The following is an 18,019-nucleotide window of genomic DNA, read 5'->3' as shown; positions in this document are numbered from 1 at the left end:
GGGAATGAATGACAAATAGAGATCAGAATGTTTCGAGCTGTCGAGAAGTGAAGTCCAGTAGTAGACGGTAGTGTACGGAGAGTGAGAAAGCCGGTGTAGTTCCGTGAGTGTGGAGTATCTATCGTGAAACGAGAGGTAGGCCAGGTTGAGAGTAAAAGAACCTCCTTGAGCCAAGAGTTCCCGGTAGCTGATTGCAGTTTCGAAAAAGGTAGAACACAGCATCACGACAGAAGCAGGAAACGAGAGCTATACGAGCTAGTTTCAGAGGAGAACATTACTGGAAGCCAGGACGAGGTTTTGATTGCAGCCAAGGATAGCAGGAGACGGGTCTTGTGTGAAGACATTCTCAGTTCACCAGAAAAAGGTCAGTCTCATTTGTTTGGACATGAATGTATGGGTTTTTCGTATTAAATACCACATTTAAAATTGAAGAAACATAATCAATAATATCAGAAAAGCTTCATCAAACTTAAATAGAATTGTTGCTAATAAATCATAATAGTTAAATGTTAATAAAAACTTTCAATTGGAAACCAAAAGGAAATAAGATTCCCATGTGTAAATATTATGTTTAAGAATAATAAGATATAGCAAATATTAAGCAGTGATTGCCATTTAAATAAAATAAACAATATTTTGATTACAATTGTAACCCATATGTGTTATTATTTTACTCTTTTCTTTCCTATCCCGATTAGGAACCATTGAGAAATACTTAGAAGCCACGTATGTAAGTAATTAATTTTATAAAAAGCCCTGAGATTGAAAACATATTGATATGTGATCTGGTAAATTAATTAGATTATTATTAATGCATTGATTAAATTAAATGACATATAAAAATATTATCTCATATCAATAATCAAGATCACATCAATATATATATATATATATATATATATATATATATATATATATATATGTATATATATATATACATCCTACTATCAATTTGGCATCGATACATTATGCATTTACCATCGATTTGGCATCGTCTTGCAAAGTGGCATCTGTATATCGATGCCACTTTACACTACCTTAATAACTTTTTTTCTGCACTTGTTACCAGAAGTCTAATCAACTCGGTAGTTAGAGATTTGATTTCTTGATGTTACTTTAATATATCAGCTTTCTTTGTTTATCCCTTACTAAGTTATATAAGTTTATTCCATAAAATGTTTGAGTCCAAAATGATGGTACAGTGAAAATATTATATACATTTAGTTCAGTGTTTTACCGTTTTGTCGCTGCCGCTATATACATGAAAACGTATATCCCACTTTCATTATCAATCATTTTGGCATCAGAAATTTGGCATCACTGTTGAATATAATATTATCCACACCGAAAAATAGGCAATTTGAAAATGTATGTATTATTTTCATCAACAAATCATTCTGGCATCATGTTGTTTTCACCCAATTTTGAAAAAATGTGAAAACTTTGTATTATCCACGTCCGTCTGTCCGTCCGTCTGTCTGTAATCACAACTCCTCCGTCAACATACCAGCTAGAATGACAAATGAGGTGTCAACTGAAAGCTGGTAATCCAAGGATGGTACTAAAGGTGAGATATTTGACCTTGGCGGTCTGTTTGTCGGTCTGTCCGACCGCGAATATAATTCCTCCATCATTATACCAGGTAGAATGACAAATGAGGTGTCAAATGAAAGATTATAATCCAAGGATGGTACTAAAGGTGAGATATTTGACCTTGGCGGTCTGTTTGTCGGTCTGTCCGACCGCGAATATAATTCCTCCATCATTATACCAGGTAGAATGACAAATGAGGTGTCAAATGAAAGCTTATAATCCAAGGATGGTACTAAAGGTGAGATATTTGACCTAGGCTGTTTTTCCGTCGGTCCGTACGACCGCGAATATAACTCCTCCGTCATTATACCAGGTAGAATGACAAATGAGGCGTCAAATGAAAGCTTATAATCCAAGGATGGTACTAAAGTTGACATATTTGACTTACGCGGTCTGTGCGTCGGCCCCTCCGACCGCGAATATAACTACCAGCTTGAATGATAAATGAGGTGTCAAATAAAAGATTATAATCCAAGGATGGTACTAAAGGTGAGATATTTGACCTATGCTGTCTTTCCGTCGGTCCGTACGACCGCGAATATAACTTCTCCGTCATTATACCAGATAGAATGACAAATGAGGTGTCAAATGAAAGCTGATAATCCAACGATGGTACTAAAGGTGAGATATTTGACCCAAGCTGTCCTTCCGTCGGTCCGTACGACCGGGAATATAACTCCTCCGTCATTATACCAGGTAGAATGACAAATGAGGTGTCAAATGAAAGCTGATAATCCAAGGATGGTACTAAAGGTGAGCTATTTGACCTTGGCTGTCTGTCCGTCGGTCTGTCCGACCGCGAATATAACTCCTCGATCATTATACCAGGTAGAATGACAAATGAGGTGTCAAATGAAAGCTTATAATCCAAGGATGGTACTAAAGGTGAGATATTTGACCTAGGCTGTCTTTCCGTCGGTTCGTACGACCGCGAATATAACTCCTCCATCATTATACCAGCTTGAATGATAAATGAGGTGTCAGATGAAAGCTTATGATCCAAGGATGGTACTAAAGGTGAGATATTTGACCTAGGCTGTCTTTCCTTCGGTCCGTACGACCGCGAATATAACTTCTTTGTCATTATACAAGGTAGAATGACAAATGAGGTGTCAAATGAAAGCTTATAATCCAAGGATGGTACTAAAGGTGAGATATTTGGCCTAGGCAATCTTTCTGTCGGTCCGTACGACCGGGAATATAACTCCTCCGTCATTATACCAGGTAGAATGACAAATGAGGTGTCAAATGAAAGCTTACAATTCAAGGATGGTACTAAAGGTGACATATTTTACTTAGGCGGTCTGTGCGTCCGCCCCTCCGACCGCGAATATAACTCCTTCATTATTATATCAGCTTGAATGATAAATGAGGTGTCAAATAAAAGACTATAATCCAAGGATGGTACTAAAGGTGAGATATTTAACCTACGCTGTCTTTCCGTCGGTCTGTGCGACCGCGAATATAACTCCTCGATCATTATAGCAGGTAGAATGACAAATGAGGTGTCAAATGAAAGCTTATAATTCAAGGATGGTACTAAAGGTGACATATTTTACTTAGGCGGTCTGTGCGTCGGCCCCTCCGACCGCGAATATAACTCCTCCATTATTATACCAGCTTGAATGATAAATGAGGTGTCAAATAAAAGATTATAATCCAAGGATGGTACTAAAGGTGAGATATTTGACCTACGCTGTCTTTCCGTCGGTCCGTACGACCGCGAATATAACTTCTCCGTCATTATACCAGGTAGAATGACAAATGAGGTGTCAAATGAAAGCTGATAATCCAAGGATGGTACTAAAGGTGAGATATTTGACCTTGGCGGTCTGTCCGTCGGTCTGTCCGACCGCGAATATAACTCCTCGATCATTATACCAGGTAGAATTACAAATGATGTGTCAAATGAAAGCTTATAATCCAAGGATGGTACTAAAGGTGACATATTTGACTTAGGCGGTCTGTGCGTCGGCCCCTCCGACCGCGAATATAACTCCTCCATTATTATACCAGCTTGAATGATAAATGAGATGTCAAATAAAAGATTATAATCCAACGATGGTACTAAAGGTGAGATATTTGACCCAGGCTGTCCTTCCGTCGGTCCGTACGACCGGGAATATAACTCCTCCGTCATTATACCAGGTAGAATGACAAATAAGGTGTCAAATGAAAGCTGATAATCCAAGGATGGTACTAAAGGTGAGATATTTGACCTTGGCGGTCTGTCCGTCGGTCTGTCCGACCGCGAATATAACTCCTCGATCATTATACCAGGTAGAATGACAAATGAGGTGTCAAATGAAAGCTTATAATCCAAGGATGGTACTAAAGGTGAGATATTTGACCTAGGCAATCTTTCTGTCGGTTCGTACGACCGCCAATATAACTCCTCCGCCATTATACCGGGTAGAATTACAAATGAGGTGACAAATGTCAAAGTTTAGTAAAAATGACTCAAAATTAGTAAATTCGTGTATCAATCCACGCAAAGTTACACGTAAAATTCAAATATCGTCTTCCAGTTCTACTTTCGATTACTTTGGGTGAAAACCTAGGACTTACGAAGTCCAATTACTTGTTTTGTTTAAAAATAAGGCATATCATAGACATGCCTTAGGCATCATAGAAGACAATGACACAGAAAAATCAAAACACAGCAGCATGTCAAAAAGGCCTTAGTTATGTATCTTCGGTCCTGTTAGTCCAATCGTGATGTATAGCACCTCAAATGATAGGATTTGACAAACAGAATACAATGACATAGAAAAATCAAATACAACAGCATGTCAAAAGGGCCTTAGTAGCGTATCTTCGGTCCTATTAGTCCAATCGTGACGTACAGCATCTTAAATAATAGGACTTCATAAATAGAATCAAATTTGACACAAGCAAATCAAATACAGCAACAAGTCAAAAGGGCCTTTGTTATGTATCTTCGGTCCTATTGGTCCAATCGTGACATACAGCAAATCAAATGATAGGGTTAAACGAACAGAATACAATGGCACAGAATAATCAATTACAGCAACATGCTAAAAGGGCCTTATTTACGTATTTTCGCTCCTATTGGTCCAATCGTGGAGTACAGCACCTCAAATAACTGGATTTGTCAAATAGAATACAATGACATAGAAAAATCAAATACAGCAGCATGTCAAAAGGGCCTTAGTCTTGTATCTACGGTCCTATTGGTCCAATCGTGATGTACAGCACCTCAAATAATAGTATTTGACAAATAATATAAAATGGCACAGAAAAATCAAATACAGCAACATGTTAAAAGGGCCTTAGTCATGCAGCTTCGCTACAATTGATCCAATCGTGACGTACAGCGCCTCAAACGATGGGATTTAACGGGCAGAATGCGACTGTAGACAAATCAAAATGGCGGCATGTAATAGCACCTTAAAATTGTAGAAATAAAATGGATTAACGCACAGAGGTGCATGACATATTATGTGACAGTATTTAACAAATTGAATACGATTACATATGTCCAGTTTTTGACAAGTGACTTCTCTACATGATAAACGCGAAAAGGCTCCGTTCGGTCACTGTTCGACATAGGCCTCCCGTTCACTGCATATATCCACTGCTTCCTGAAGCCGTGACATAAGAGGATAGAATTTAACGAATTAAACGACAAAGAAGACTAAACAAGGCAGCGTGCGGGAAAAACAAGACCATCCTTTGTATACTCCACAGGAAAGCATTATATATTCAACGTTAGAATTATGTTATAGTATAAGGGTATATATTTTTAAATGATAAAAATATATTTTTTTATTTAGTACATTCCGTACGTTTTTTAAACATGATCAGGAGAATTTGTTGCCTGAAGTCTATAAAAGAATTTCCTAACAATCCTTGTGTTATGGATAATTTTTGAGAATGTGTTTAAAAGGTAGCTTACATGCTTATTGTTCAATGGTCTTATCACTTTTAAGCGCTTGTCTTTTTGTAGGGCTATTAATTGTGATTTCAACCATTCTTGCGGGACAATGCCTTTTCAGTAAATGAAGTGAATATTGTTATACATTTAATTTTTTTCCTCAATTAATTGGATGCCCCCTACTGGTGTTTGGTCTAAGCTTACAGCTTTTCCCCATTGAAGCTATTTTATAACTAATTATAATTAGGGGTACGGAATTTTCGCAAACAAAAACATGAATTTTGCATTTACTTTTTTTATAATTACAAAATTTCGCATCTATTTTTAACTACGAGTAAAACAACAGAAAACATTAATTAAAAGCTAACATCGTTGTAATTTCGACATTCGACTCTTTAAGAGCTGTTCTTCGATCTGTCACTACAATATTATATGTGCTGAAGAATCGTTCTGCGTCTACGCTGTTCGTTGGACTCCAAATGCTCTGTAATGCTGCTTTATCAAATGACGGAAAACTGCACTGTGTAGCAATTGTGTCTTGTGTCACACAGATATAGGTCATCTGTTGCAAATTCTTTGACTCGATCACTCAAAATTGTTTTAGGGCGTCCCATTTTTGGGGATACTTTAAGTAACTTTATTTTACTATGAAAACTTTTTTGATAGACCATGTTCTTAATAAAAATTGACGGAATGAGCACTGATTGTCATGTTTGACTAATTTATATGTTTAGAAAATAAGAATTAGCCGACTTTTATTCCTACTTAGATTTTTACCAATACAAAAGACCGAAATGCAGATAACAACAGTCGGATTATTTATATTTCTCAAAGAATCAACATTGAAAAATATCAATTCCTTATCTTATCTTTATCTATTTAATGATGAACAATGAAAGTTCCTTCTGTTTCAACACGTGTTAGAAAAATAAACAACCTTTCAAAAATTATGTACAATAGAAAACTTTCCGTAAAATCTTTCCATGCCTTATTTACTACGTAACTACCTACTTATTTACGGGCGAGTTGGGCACCTGCAGGTATTTCGCGGAAATAAACAAAAACTCCGTATTTCACATTTATCGCATTTATGTTCAAAATTTCGCCGAAATTCGCATCTATTTCGTAAAAACGAAAATTCCGTACCCCTAATTATAATAAAACAGTTGGTCCAGAATCATTATCTCGTTGACTGTTTCTTGTTTATCGTTGATAATTCTGCCGTTTGAACCTTCTGATAATCCATATATTTTCTCTATCTGCTCTTAAAGTGTGTTTATTATATTATTTTCTTTCTCATTTAATTTACACCGATCCAGACTAGTATAGCTCCATATAACAGTTCTAGTTCTGCAGTAACGAATCAATACTTTTATTTAGCACATTAATTTTTGTTTTGTCTTCGGGTCTATTAAATCATTTTCTTGCACTGTTTCCCGCAATTTTTAATTATCCATTTATTACTCTACTTGTCTTATTTTTTGAATATACGACTTGAATAAAGACTTTAATGTTTTTCCAGTCGTTATTGTTTAGTAGACCGGAATATTGAGATATTAATTCTTTACATTACATATTTGTCTTTCGGTGATTTTCTATTATTAATATGAAGCTGGAAGTGTTAGGTTACACTGGTTTTTGATATTTGGTCCAGAGTTTCCTCTCAATTCTTTTGTCGGATTTCTCTTTAATATTATCGCAGCTGCATGCACTGGTACTAGGTTCTGAGTGCTCAGGTGACCTTTGAAGGACTCCCAATTACTCTATTTCGTCCACTTCTTCTGAGGTGGGTTCAGAAGTGGATATCAACTTCTATTCCATTATTCCATATCTATTTATATGCCATCTAATGATTTTACTTTAAATTTAGCTGCTTGATCTTCTTCATGAGTAATAAATTTTTTGTTATTTTTTCTACTTAGCATAAAGCATTAGAAAGTCTGTAAGCTTTTTTTATGAACTGCTGAAGTGCGTCCTATAAAAGTAGACATATTTTCAAGAAAAACATGTTTTCATGAAAATTCTTTAATTTTATTCAATATGTTCAATACAGCGATTTTAACGGTTTTACAAATTTTTTATGTCGATGCCGTGCGCATAATACGATTCTGAAAGCTCTGAAAAATAGTTATTTTTTTCTTCAATTATCTCAGCTGATTTTTTTATTTACGAGTCATTTCTTCAGATTTGGGAACACTTAATAATCGGAGGGGGCCAAGTCAGGAGACTAAGCCGCATGAGAAAGTAATTCGAACCCCAACTCGAATTTTTGCTACTGTGACAACGCTCTTGTGAGTCGATGTATTGTCTTAGGTCTTGAGAACACTTTAAAGAACACTTTTTTCTTCTGCTTATGGAGTCGTTTTTCATTCATCACATACCGGAACTCACCACATAAATTTTGAAGCCCCTGACATCAAAACTGTATTAAATTATATGTGATCTAAGTAAGTTATAGAAAAAGTCAGAATAGATAGAGTAGAACACTTATAAAAAAATTGTAACAAGCAATTGGACATCGTAAGTTCTAATTTTTCACCCAAAGTGACCGGAAGTTGAACCGGCAGTCGATATTTGAACTCTTCGTGTAACTTTTTGTCAGTTGATATGACGGATGAATTTTGTTCACCGACAGACATGGACGAACAGACAGGCATGAAACCGGAAGTATGTATTTGTTCTGGTCTTTCTTAGTCGCGTTGAATAATAGTATGTACTATTTCGACGAATTTAAAACAGTACTTTCGGTTGCAACTCTGGAACCGCCAGTCCGAGGTCAAACTTCTCACATGTAATATCATATTTTGGTTATAGGCTTTCATTTGACACCTTATTTGTCATTCTTTCTGTCCTACTAACAGAGGAGTTGTGTTTATTGACGGACAGACATGGATAATTCTAGGTTTTCACATTTAATAATAAAAACAATAATTATATAATTCAGTTAACCTGACTATGTTATTGTGATAACGACTTCTTATCTAAAAGTGACAACGGCAATCATTCCATTCACTCACGGTAAAATATCGCAAAACCTCCAGATTTTAAAGAACCGCTTGGATTGACATGAAATTTGGCACACACGTAGCTAAAATGCCAAAGAAAAAAATGAGATTATGCCGATATGTTCTCTTGTCCTGGATGTGACTTTCACCCCTTCTTGGGGGTGAAAAAACATACGTTCAAAATAAGTCCGGGAGTGGATAAACTGACTAATTTTAATTCTAAGCAAATTTTGTTCTATAAAAGTTTTAAACGGCTGAAAATATTATAAGAATTTTTTGCTCTACATTGTGCTTTCTATCTATACCTTTAAGGAACGCACTATTTTCGGGGACACCCTGTATATGATCTGTAAGTTGCATTGGTTAAAAATGCTTATTTTTGAAAGGGGTTTTGTTGAAAGGGCTCGAACACGAATCACTAGTCACGAGTATGTATATGCAAATTTTAAACAGCCATATCTTAACCAAGTTTTGTCTTCCAGAAAATCAAAAAATCCCAAATATTTAAAAAAGCAAAACCTACCTTTTTTAATCTTTAAGATATTTGGTATCACTAATAATTTTAAAGTTATTTTGAAAAAAGTCTTTTTTTTTCAAAATTAAAGATTTAAAATTTACTTTAAAACCAAATTTTTTCACAAATAAGCACTTTGAACTGATGAAACTTACAAACACAAACAATACATAAAGTTACTTGTGAAGTGGTAACGATTAATTCCATTTGGGCTGTTAATTAGAGGGAGATTTTTACGATATTTTTAACCAAAAAATAAGGAACAACTGTATTTTGAGCGTAACTTGCTTACTCTTGCTGCTAGAAACTTTTTAAAAAAATAAAAATAAACGTTTTCTTAAACACTTTAAAAAAGTTGTAATAAGTTTTCCCAGAAAAGTGTTTCATTTTTTTTATTTCACGTTAAAATATTCGATTTGGAATTTGACATATAAGAGCTTATTTTTCACTATAGTCTGTTTTTAAACCAAGAGGAGTAATTCAAATTTCCCGCGCCGTAAACCTTGTTTGTAATTGGTACAACCTCAGGCAATTTTACTCATATCAAATTTTGACAAGAATGACATTTATAAAATTTTAACACTATTGGCATTTCATAGGTTAGTTTATTTATTTTATCAGCGATTTTTGCATTTTCTGCGTTATTCCTTTTATTTTTAGATTTTTAGTCAATATTACCGTCAAAGGCCGATATGATCAACCAAAAAAGAAGATGTATCTGAAGATATTTCTAGTGACTTTCTTGGGTGTGAATCTGTCTTTTTACCCTAATAGCACAAGGACGTCCAATGGACGTTCATAGGACGTCCTTTACGGACTTTAAGGACGTCCGTTTACGTCCGAGGAACGTCCTTTATACGTCCTATTTTGGTCAAAATGTCGCGCTACCGAACGTCCATTGGACGTCCATCTAAGGTCCGAGGGGACGTAAATTGGACTTTAATCGGACGTAAATTGGACCTTAATCGGACGTCCTAGGGGACGTAAATTGGACCTTAACAGGACGTCCTAGTTTGGTCCAAAGCCACATTGCCAAATGTCCAATGGACGTCCACCTAACGTCCGAGGGGACCTAAATTGGACCTTAATCGGACGTAAATTGGACGTTAATCGAACGTAAATTGGACCTTAATCGGACGTAAATTGGACCTTAATCGGACGTCCTAGGGGACGTAAATTGGACCTTAACAGGACGTCCTAGTTTGGTCCAAATGCCTCGTTGCCAAACGTCCAATGGACGTCCATCTAACGTCCAATGGACGTCCACCTAAAGTCCGAGGGGTCGTTCGGTAGACGTCAATTGGACCTTCATAGGACGTCCCAGTTTGGTCCAATGTCGTGCTGCCGAACGTCCATCTAACGTCCTGAGAGGACGTTCGGTGGACGTCTAGAGACGATATTTAGACCTGTGGAGAATGTATTGTGGGAAATAAAAAATACATTTTTTAAGGAACTTATATTACATCTTATATTAAATTACAATTATTGGATATTACATTATTTACATTAAATTACAATTACACTTCTCCAAGAAATTAACGCACCACCTTAAAATGATGCATTTTTGATGTCTCGAATTTCCTAAACCTGTTGTCCAATCTCAGTGATTTTTTTTATAATATTATAGCCTAGGCTACAGGTTACCTCCTTAAGCTTGTCATGAACGGGGAGCTATACTGTAATATATTATGTATATTATATCATATCACTCCCTATAGAAATGAGTGAGCCTGGAGACACGGAACTAATGGTTCCGTGTGTGCAGGCTCACTCATTACTATAGAGAGCGATGTGATATAATATATATTACAGTATATAGCTCCCCGTGCATGACAAGCTTAAGGAGGTAACCTATAGCCTAGGCTATAATATTATAAAAAAAATCACTTAGATGGGACAACTGGTTTATGAAATTCGAGACATCAAAAATGCTCAATTTTTAAGGTGGTGCGTAATGGGCTCTATATTATACATATACATATTATTTCAAATCGACACCTTGCTCATTTGGAGATAATGGATAATTTCTTAAAAAGAGGATATTCTATCTATGTATACTTATTATACAGAGAGCACGTAAAGGTTGGAATAAATTCATTTTTTTGAGAATGGAGGATTTTGGAGAAAAATCCCGAAACAGGTCAATTTTTGTTTTTAAATTACGACTTTTTGGCATATATATCATACTAGTGACGTCACCCATCTGGGCGTTATGACGTCATCGATGATTTTTTTAAATGAGAATAGGAGTCGTGTGATAGCTTATTTGAAAGGTAATTCAATTCTCTATTCAGTAATATAAACATTAACATAATTATTTATACAGGGTGTCCAAAATTTTTTTTTTGATTAAATTAATTGACATGGAAGGAAGAATGTATGTAATCTATTTAATTCAAAATATATTTTACTGCTCTCAGAAAACAAAAAAATGTTTATTTGAAAAATATTCATGGCTTTTCGCTTAAATTAAATATTCAAACTGTCACGAGGCTGGTGGGTGGCTGCTTTAATATTGAATTTAAGCAAAAAACAATATTTATTTGCCAAATAAACATTTTTTGTTGTCTTCTGATAGCAGTAAAATGTATTTTGAATTAAATAAATTACGCACATTCTTCTTTTTATGTCAATTAAATTAATTCAAAAAAATTTTTTTTGGACACCCTGTATAGATAATTATGTTAATGTTTATATTACTGAATAGAGAATTGAATTACCTTTCAAATGAGCTATTATACGATCCCTATTTTCATTTAAAAAATTCATCGATGACGTCATCACGCCCAGATGGGTGACGTCACTAGTATAATATATATGCCAAAAAGTCGTAATTTAAAAATAAAAATTGACATGTTTCAGGATTTTTTTCCAAAATCGTCCATTCTCGAGAAAATGAATTTATTCCAACCTTTACGTGCTCACTGTATAGTGTAATATTATATTATAATATTATAATAATCATTCAACTTTTGTCTAATTTTTTTTCATCCGCCTTCGCTTTCTGTCTTTAGATAATTCAATATTATAAATAGATTATAAAATACTGAGATAAATACTTTTTGCTTACTAGGTACAATAACCAACCCAATCTGTTTGACAAAAGAACTTTATGGGTAGAGGTAATAAGTTAAGACGAACAAAAGGCGACCGCGGTAGCGAAACTTTCCTTTAACAATTGTAATTCAAAATTCAAGGAAGTCTATACTTTATAGAAAATCAAAAAGATTGGCTAGAATACAAATATGTACTTATACAGAGTGTTTGGTAAAGAATAGGCCATAGATTAACCTTAGATTTCGGAGGGTAAAATAGGTCGATTTAAGTTAACTTACGTTAGTACTAAAGTTGATAATAACCGAAATACAAGGTGTCAAATTTAAACTTTTATTTTATTTATTCTTGAATATTTCCTAACAAACATGGAATAATATCACGAAATTTGGTAAGCGGGGTTTTTTTGGGACAAGAAATCTAAATTCAACACCAAAATTGATGTATTGCCCAGGAAATAATCAAGAATAAAATAAAAGTTTAAATTTGACACCCTGTATTTCGGTTATTATCATCTTTCGTACTAAAGTAAGTTAGCTTAAATCGACCTATTTTAAGCTCAGTAATCCAAGGTTAAGCTATGACCTATTTTTTACCAAACACCCATAAGATTGAAAAATGTATGAAAAATATATCAGAAAGAATAAGAAATATATATCAAAGAGCATGAAAAAATATGCAAATATAATAAAAAACGTAAATAATACCAATGTTTGGATACCAGTTGTCCTGGCTGGTGGTTTTTTCCATCATTCTCGGTGAGTTTGTCCTCTAGGCCATCAGGGATCGATAGGCTATGTCCAGACGGTGGTAGCAGCAGAGTCTGAATGCTTCCTCTTTGGCGTTCACTTACCAAGAAGTGACTGGCTGCAACGTGGAGCTCCAGTAGCTGTCTGGGGTTGATGGCTCCGAAAACTCCTCATCTGATCGAGGAATCAGGAACATAGACTGTTTCGGCACTTCAGAAAAACTCCAGGAGCAGGAATCCTCAGGGTGGTAGATTAAAATGTTGTGCGCCTATGTCAAAGGGGCACATAATAATCCATTGGATGGGCTTATGCATTGATGCTCTAAATGGCCCGATGAGGCGGTCGGACTCTGTGTTATGTTGTGAAACAGCGTCTTCATAGTTTTACGTAATATATAGTATATGTATAAGTATATTATACTTTAATTCATATATAATATAATTTCTTACATTATGAAAATCAGTGGTTAATGAATAAAACTCTACGCGGGAGCCCTAACGACGACAACGACTGAGAGATCAACTCTCCAACTTCGAACTGATATCGGTGGGTGAATCGAAAATCTATCGCCTATCGTTATAGTTTTGTGAACAGAGGAACCAAGTAGTGGGGGTGATTTTCAGACGTCCACAAAAAGTCCGTATTTCGTCCAGTACGGACGTCCAAAGGACGTTCGTATTTATTCCACCATCGGACGTCCACCATCGGAAGTCCGAAGGACGTATATATTTAGTCCACCGTATTCATATTTATTCCACCCGAAGTACGTCCAATGTCGGACGTCCAAAGGACATCCATTTATAGTCCATAGACATTAGGACTAAGACTGGACCTATTTTGGGCACGGCCACGTATATTCAACTTCAAAAAGATGCTCTTAAGATTCATTTTTAGTACAGATACATTGATAAAAATTATATTTTTGCTTACTAGAATTAATTAGCAAACTTATGTCATCTTGGTAACTAGAATAATAAAACATTGTAACAAATAATTTACAAATAAGATTTTCACACTTTACAAAAAAAAAACAAAAACATGTTTAGAATATTAAACTGTGCAATTTTGAATTAAATATAATTATCTTTTCGATGTAAACTATTTTATTAACATAATTAAGTTAATATTTTATTGAATTATTTTGCTATTTTATCCCGTAATTCGTATAATATGTCGAATATGGACGATCAGCAAACGTCCGTATTTCGTCCAGTACGGACGTCCAAAGGACGTTCATATTTATTCCACCCGAAGAACGTCCAACATCGGACGTCCGAAGGACGTACATATTTAGTCCACCGAAGGACGTCCAACGTCGGACGTCCGAAGGACGTACATATTTAGTCCACCGAAGGACGTCCAACGCCGGACGTCCAAAGAACGTCCATTTATAGTCCATGGACGTTAGGACCAAAAATGGACCTATTTTGGACGTCCAGAGGACGTCGTGTGCTATTAGGATTAGTTTACCTACTCCTCTTGGTTTTAAAACAAAGCTTAGCAATAACTCTGCTTCTACTGGGTCTACAGACCTGACACATATACCATTTTTTCACTTTTCTATAAGCTATATTTGCTATTTGCTATTTTTTTTTTCAATAAAGTAGGTACCTACTTTTTAAGTTATTTGCGAAAAACCGTCTAAAAACGTGTTTTTTTTTGTTGAAAAATGAACATATTCACTCGCAAATATCTCTAAAAGTATTGACTTAGTGAAAAACTCTATAAAATAGAAGTTGCTTAGAATTAGTCAGTTTATCCAATTCCGGACTTATTTGAACGTATTTGTTTTCATCCCCGATAACGGACGAAACTCACCTCCAGATCAAAAGCACATATCGGCACAATATCACTTTTTTTCTTTAACATATTAGCTATGCGTGTCCCAAATTTTATGTCAAACCAAGCGTTTCTTCAAAATTCTGAACAAAAACCGTAAGTAAATTAAATGAAAATGTAAAAGGTACATTCCATGTCAAATCACTCAGGCAAAAAAATTTGGATCTCCGATTTGTCTGAAAATTGGTATATAGCTTCTGCGGGACGTAAAAAGAAGATATTTAAGGTCAAAAAATCTTTTACTTCTTTTTTTCTTAAAATGTTATTTTATGCGATTTTACAGTGATTTGGTGTTTATTTAAACAGATTTGCATTTTCTGTCGTAAAGTATCAATGAAAAACATAATATTTTAATAGAAATGACTCAAAAATGTCATTATATGGCATTATAACAAGTTATTTTGAATCAAAACAAGATTTAGATCAAATTTTATAGTGTAAAAAACGCTAAAATACCGTTTTTTACATTTTCCTCCATTCCCAAAATACATCATCATCGATTTGGCTAAAAATTTGCCCGCAGATAGCTAAAAGATAGGACTTTAAGTGGTTAGAAGGATTTGAATTATATTACAATACCAAAAAAGTTACATGCAGTAATATCATACTCAAAAGTATATATTAGTCCAGTCGGGATAGCATTTGACCTTGAATGCCAAGCTGCACAAAAATTTATTTTTCTGATCTTTAGGGGAGTCAATAGTAGCCTAAATTTAAAATCGCGAATGAATTCCTCCGTTACGTTAGCGGCCATCTTGATTTTAAAGGAGAACCTGTTTTGCTCAATATCTCCGCCATTTTTAACTTTTCGACAAAAATGGAAGGAACTGAAATTGTTCCAAATAAATCGTATTTACAATTATTACAATTTCTTTTTAAAAATTTTTGTCGTGAGGTCGATATTTTCGAGTTAATTTTACTTACAGTAGACGCCTATATTTTTGACTATAATATTGCATGTAACTTTTTGGGTATTGTAATATAATTCAAATCCTTATGACCACTTAAAGTCCTATGTTTTGTCTATCTGTGGGCAAATTTTCAGCCAAGTCGATTATGATGCATTTTGGGAATGGAGAAAAATGTAAAAAAACGGTATTTTAACGTTTTCTACACTATAAAATTTGATCAAAAGCTTGTTTTGAATCAAAGTAACTTGTTATAATGCCATATAATGACATTTTTGAGTCCCTTCTATTAAAATATTATGTTTTCCATTGATACTTTACGAGAGAAAATGGAAATTTGTATAAATAAACACCAAATCACTGTAAAATCGAATAAAATAACATTTTGAGAAAAAAAGAAGAAGAAGATTTTTTGACCTTAAATATCTTATTTTTACGTCCCGCAGAAGCTATATACTAATTTTCAGACAAATCGGAGGTCCAAATTTTTTTTTGCTCCAAAATTGAGTGATTTGAAATGGAATGACACAAAATTAATTTTTCAAACAAATATTTTAAGTCGTTATGAGAAAATTATAATTTAACAGATGAAATAAAATAAACACAATTCAACTCGTAAAATATTTGGACCCTTACCAGCCGAACAGGTAAAGAACCCACCTTTTATATAGTTCATAATATACCTTTTCTACCTGGCCTCAAACGCTCGATATTTTTAACTCGTGGCAACATCGATTGACGGCAAATACACCGCAAATACACATTTTTATGTGGTGGAAGTCAAAATGGCTGTGAAGTGTAAAAATTTTTGTATATAATTTAAATTTTTAAAATCAAAATTTTAGAAAACTGAGAACGATACAGGGCATTAAAAAATGCGCTCAACAAACATACACGAATTAAAATTCGAAAATGATAGTATTTCTTAGTGATGCCAAATGACTGCAACATGAAAAGATGACATAATGATAGCGGGATGTATATATATATATATATATATATATATATATATATATATATATATATATATATATATATATATATATATATATATATATATATATATATATATATATATATATATATATATATATATATATATATATATATATATATATATATAGACTTTAGTTTTTTATTGAGGTTGCAGTCATTTATTTCTTTGTACTAATTTTTATGCAATGTTCTTTCATTTCGTTGTATTTATTTATAACTATATAATAATTTTAGCTAATCCTGACGAAGCAAATAAATTTTGCGAAAGCTTGATTATAACACAGAGTTTCTCTTACCCTGCCCCTTAGAAATAAATGACTGCAACCTCAATAAAAAACTAAAGTCTACATATTATCAGTCAATAATACCAAACTTCTTTATATATATATATATATCTATATATATATATATATATATATATATATATATATATATCTATATATATATATATATATCTATATATATATATATATATATATATATATATATATATATATATATATATATATATATATATATATATATAGTTTGAGTTAGATTCTTTAACCTTAATATATTTTATTAATTTGGTTTCTTGGGTTTAGGTTCATAAAAAAGAGAGATGGCTATGATGTTATGTCATATTTATTCGACGTTTCGGCTGGATATCCATGCCTTTTTCAAGAATTATTATTACATGACTAAAAAAACAATTCATCAACGATACAATACTAAAATTTAATAAAAGATTTTGACTTACCCTGCATGCAAAGTTGGTAGTGAAACAGAAATACATAAATAGATAAATAGACGTCACAAAATAAAACAATGGTAAAACATAGGAATACACCCACTAGTCATTACGTTTAAATTATAATGTGTCAAAATTAGTGTGATGTTTTATCGATGTTTGAAACATCAATTAAATAATTAATTGATTTCGCATCATGGGCGTGCTGAATTTTCTTTTGTATAGTTCAAATTAAGTTAAAATAAATTTGGTTTAAATTTTGGACATCCTTCTTGTCATTTATGGCATTGTTGTTCTTTTTTATTTCTATAGACTCCAGGAGCTCCCTCTTTTTTTTGTTATGTTCGGTTTTTAAGATTTTGGTGTTGTCAAAATCAAATTTATGTTTCTTCTCGTTTTCGTGTTTTGTGAGGGCCGTTGAGATATTTTTGTCGTATTTGTGCGAACGTATTCTTGAGTTGAGTAGCTGGCTGGTTTGTCCAATGTATACCCCATCGCAAATTGTGCAAGGAATTTCATATACCACGTGCGATTTTTTTAATTGAGGGGTTTTTGTTTTTAGTTGTGTGAAAATCCTTTTCAGTAGATTGTACCCTTTATGAGCAACTGTGATGTTGTGCTTAGATAGAAGATTTGCAAGCTGTTCTGATAACCCCTTTATATAATTAACTATATATATATATATATATATATATATATATATTGTTCTCTATGTATCAGAGTTAAAACACAC

General features: G+C 33.7%; 1 protein-coding gene across 1 annotated transcript in view; it reads right to left on the bottom strand.

The window, feature by feature from the left end:
* The window catches only part of LOC126882219 (testicular acid phosphatase homolog), a 162,631-nt gene extending 145,238 nt beyond the window's left edge, over positions 1–17,393 (bottom strand). The window contains exon 1 of the mRNA XM_050647025.1: positions 17,296–17,393. Within this exon, the coding sequence (XP_050502982.1) occupies positions 17,296–17,331 (36 nt within the window). The 5' untranslated portion in view covers positions 17,332–17,393. The remainder of the gene's footprint in view (positions 1–17,295) is intronic.
* Positions 17,394–18,019: the final 626 nt, after the last annotated feature.

The sequence above is a fragment of the Diabrotica virgifera genome, chromosome 3 (genome assembly GCF_917563875.1).
Source record: "Diabrotica virgifera virgifera chromosome 3, PGI_DIABVI_V3a".
In the NCBI taxonomy this organism is placed as follows: Eukaryota; Metazoa; Arthropoda; class Insecta; order Coleoptera; family Chrysomelidae; genus Diabrotica; species Diabrotica virgifera.
Note: the sequence above shows the minus strand (reverse complement) of the source record. Positions and strands in the feature narration are given on the sequence as shown.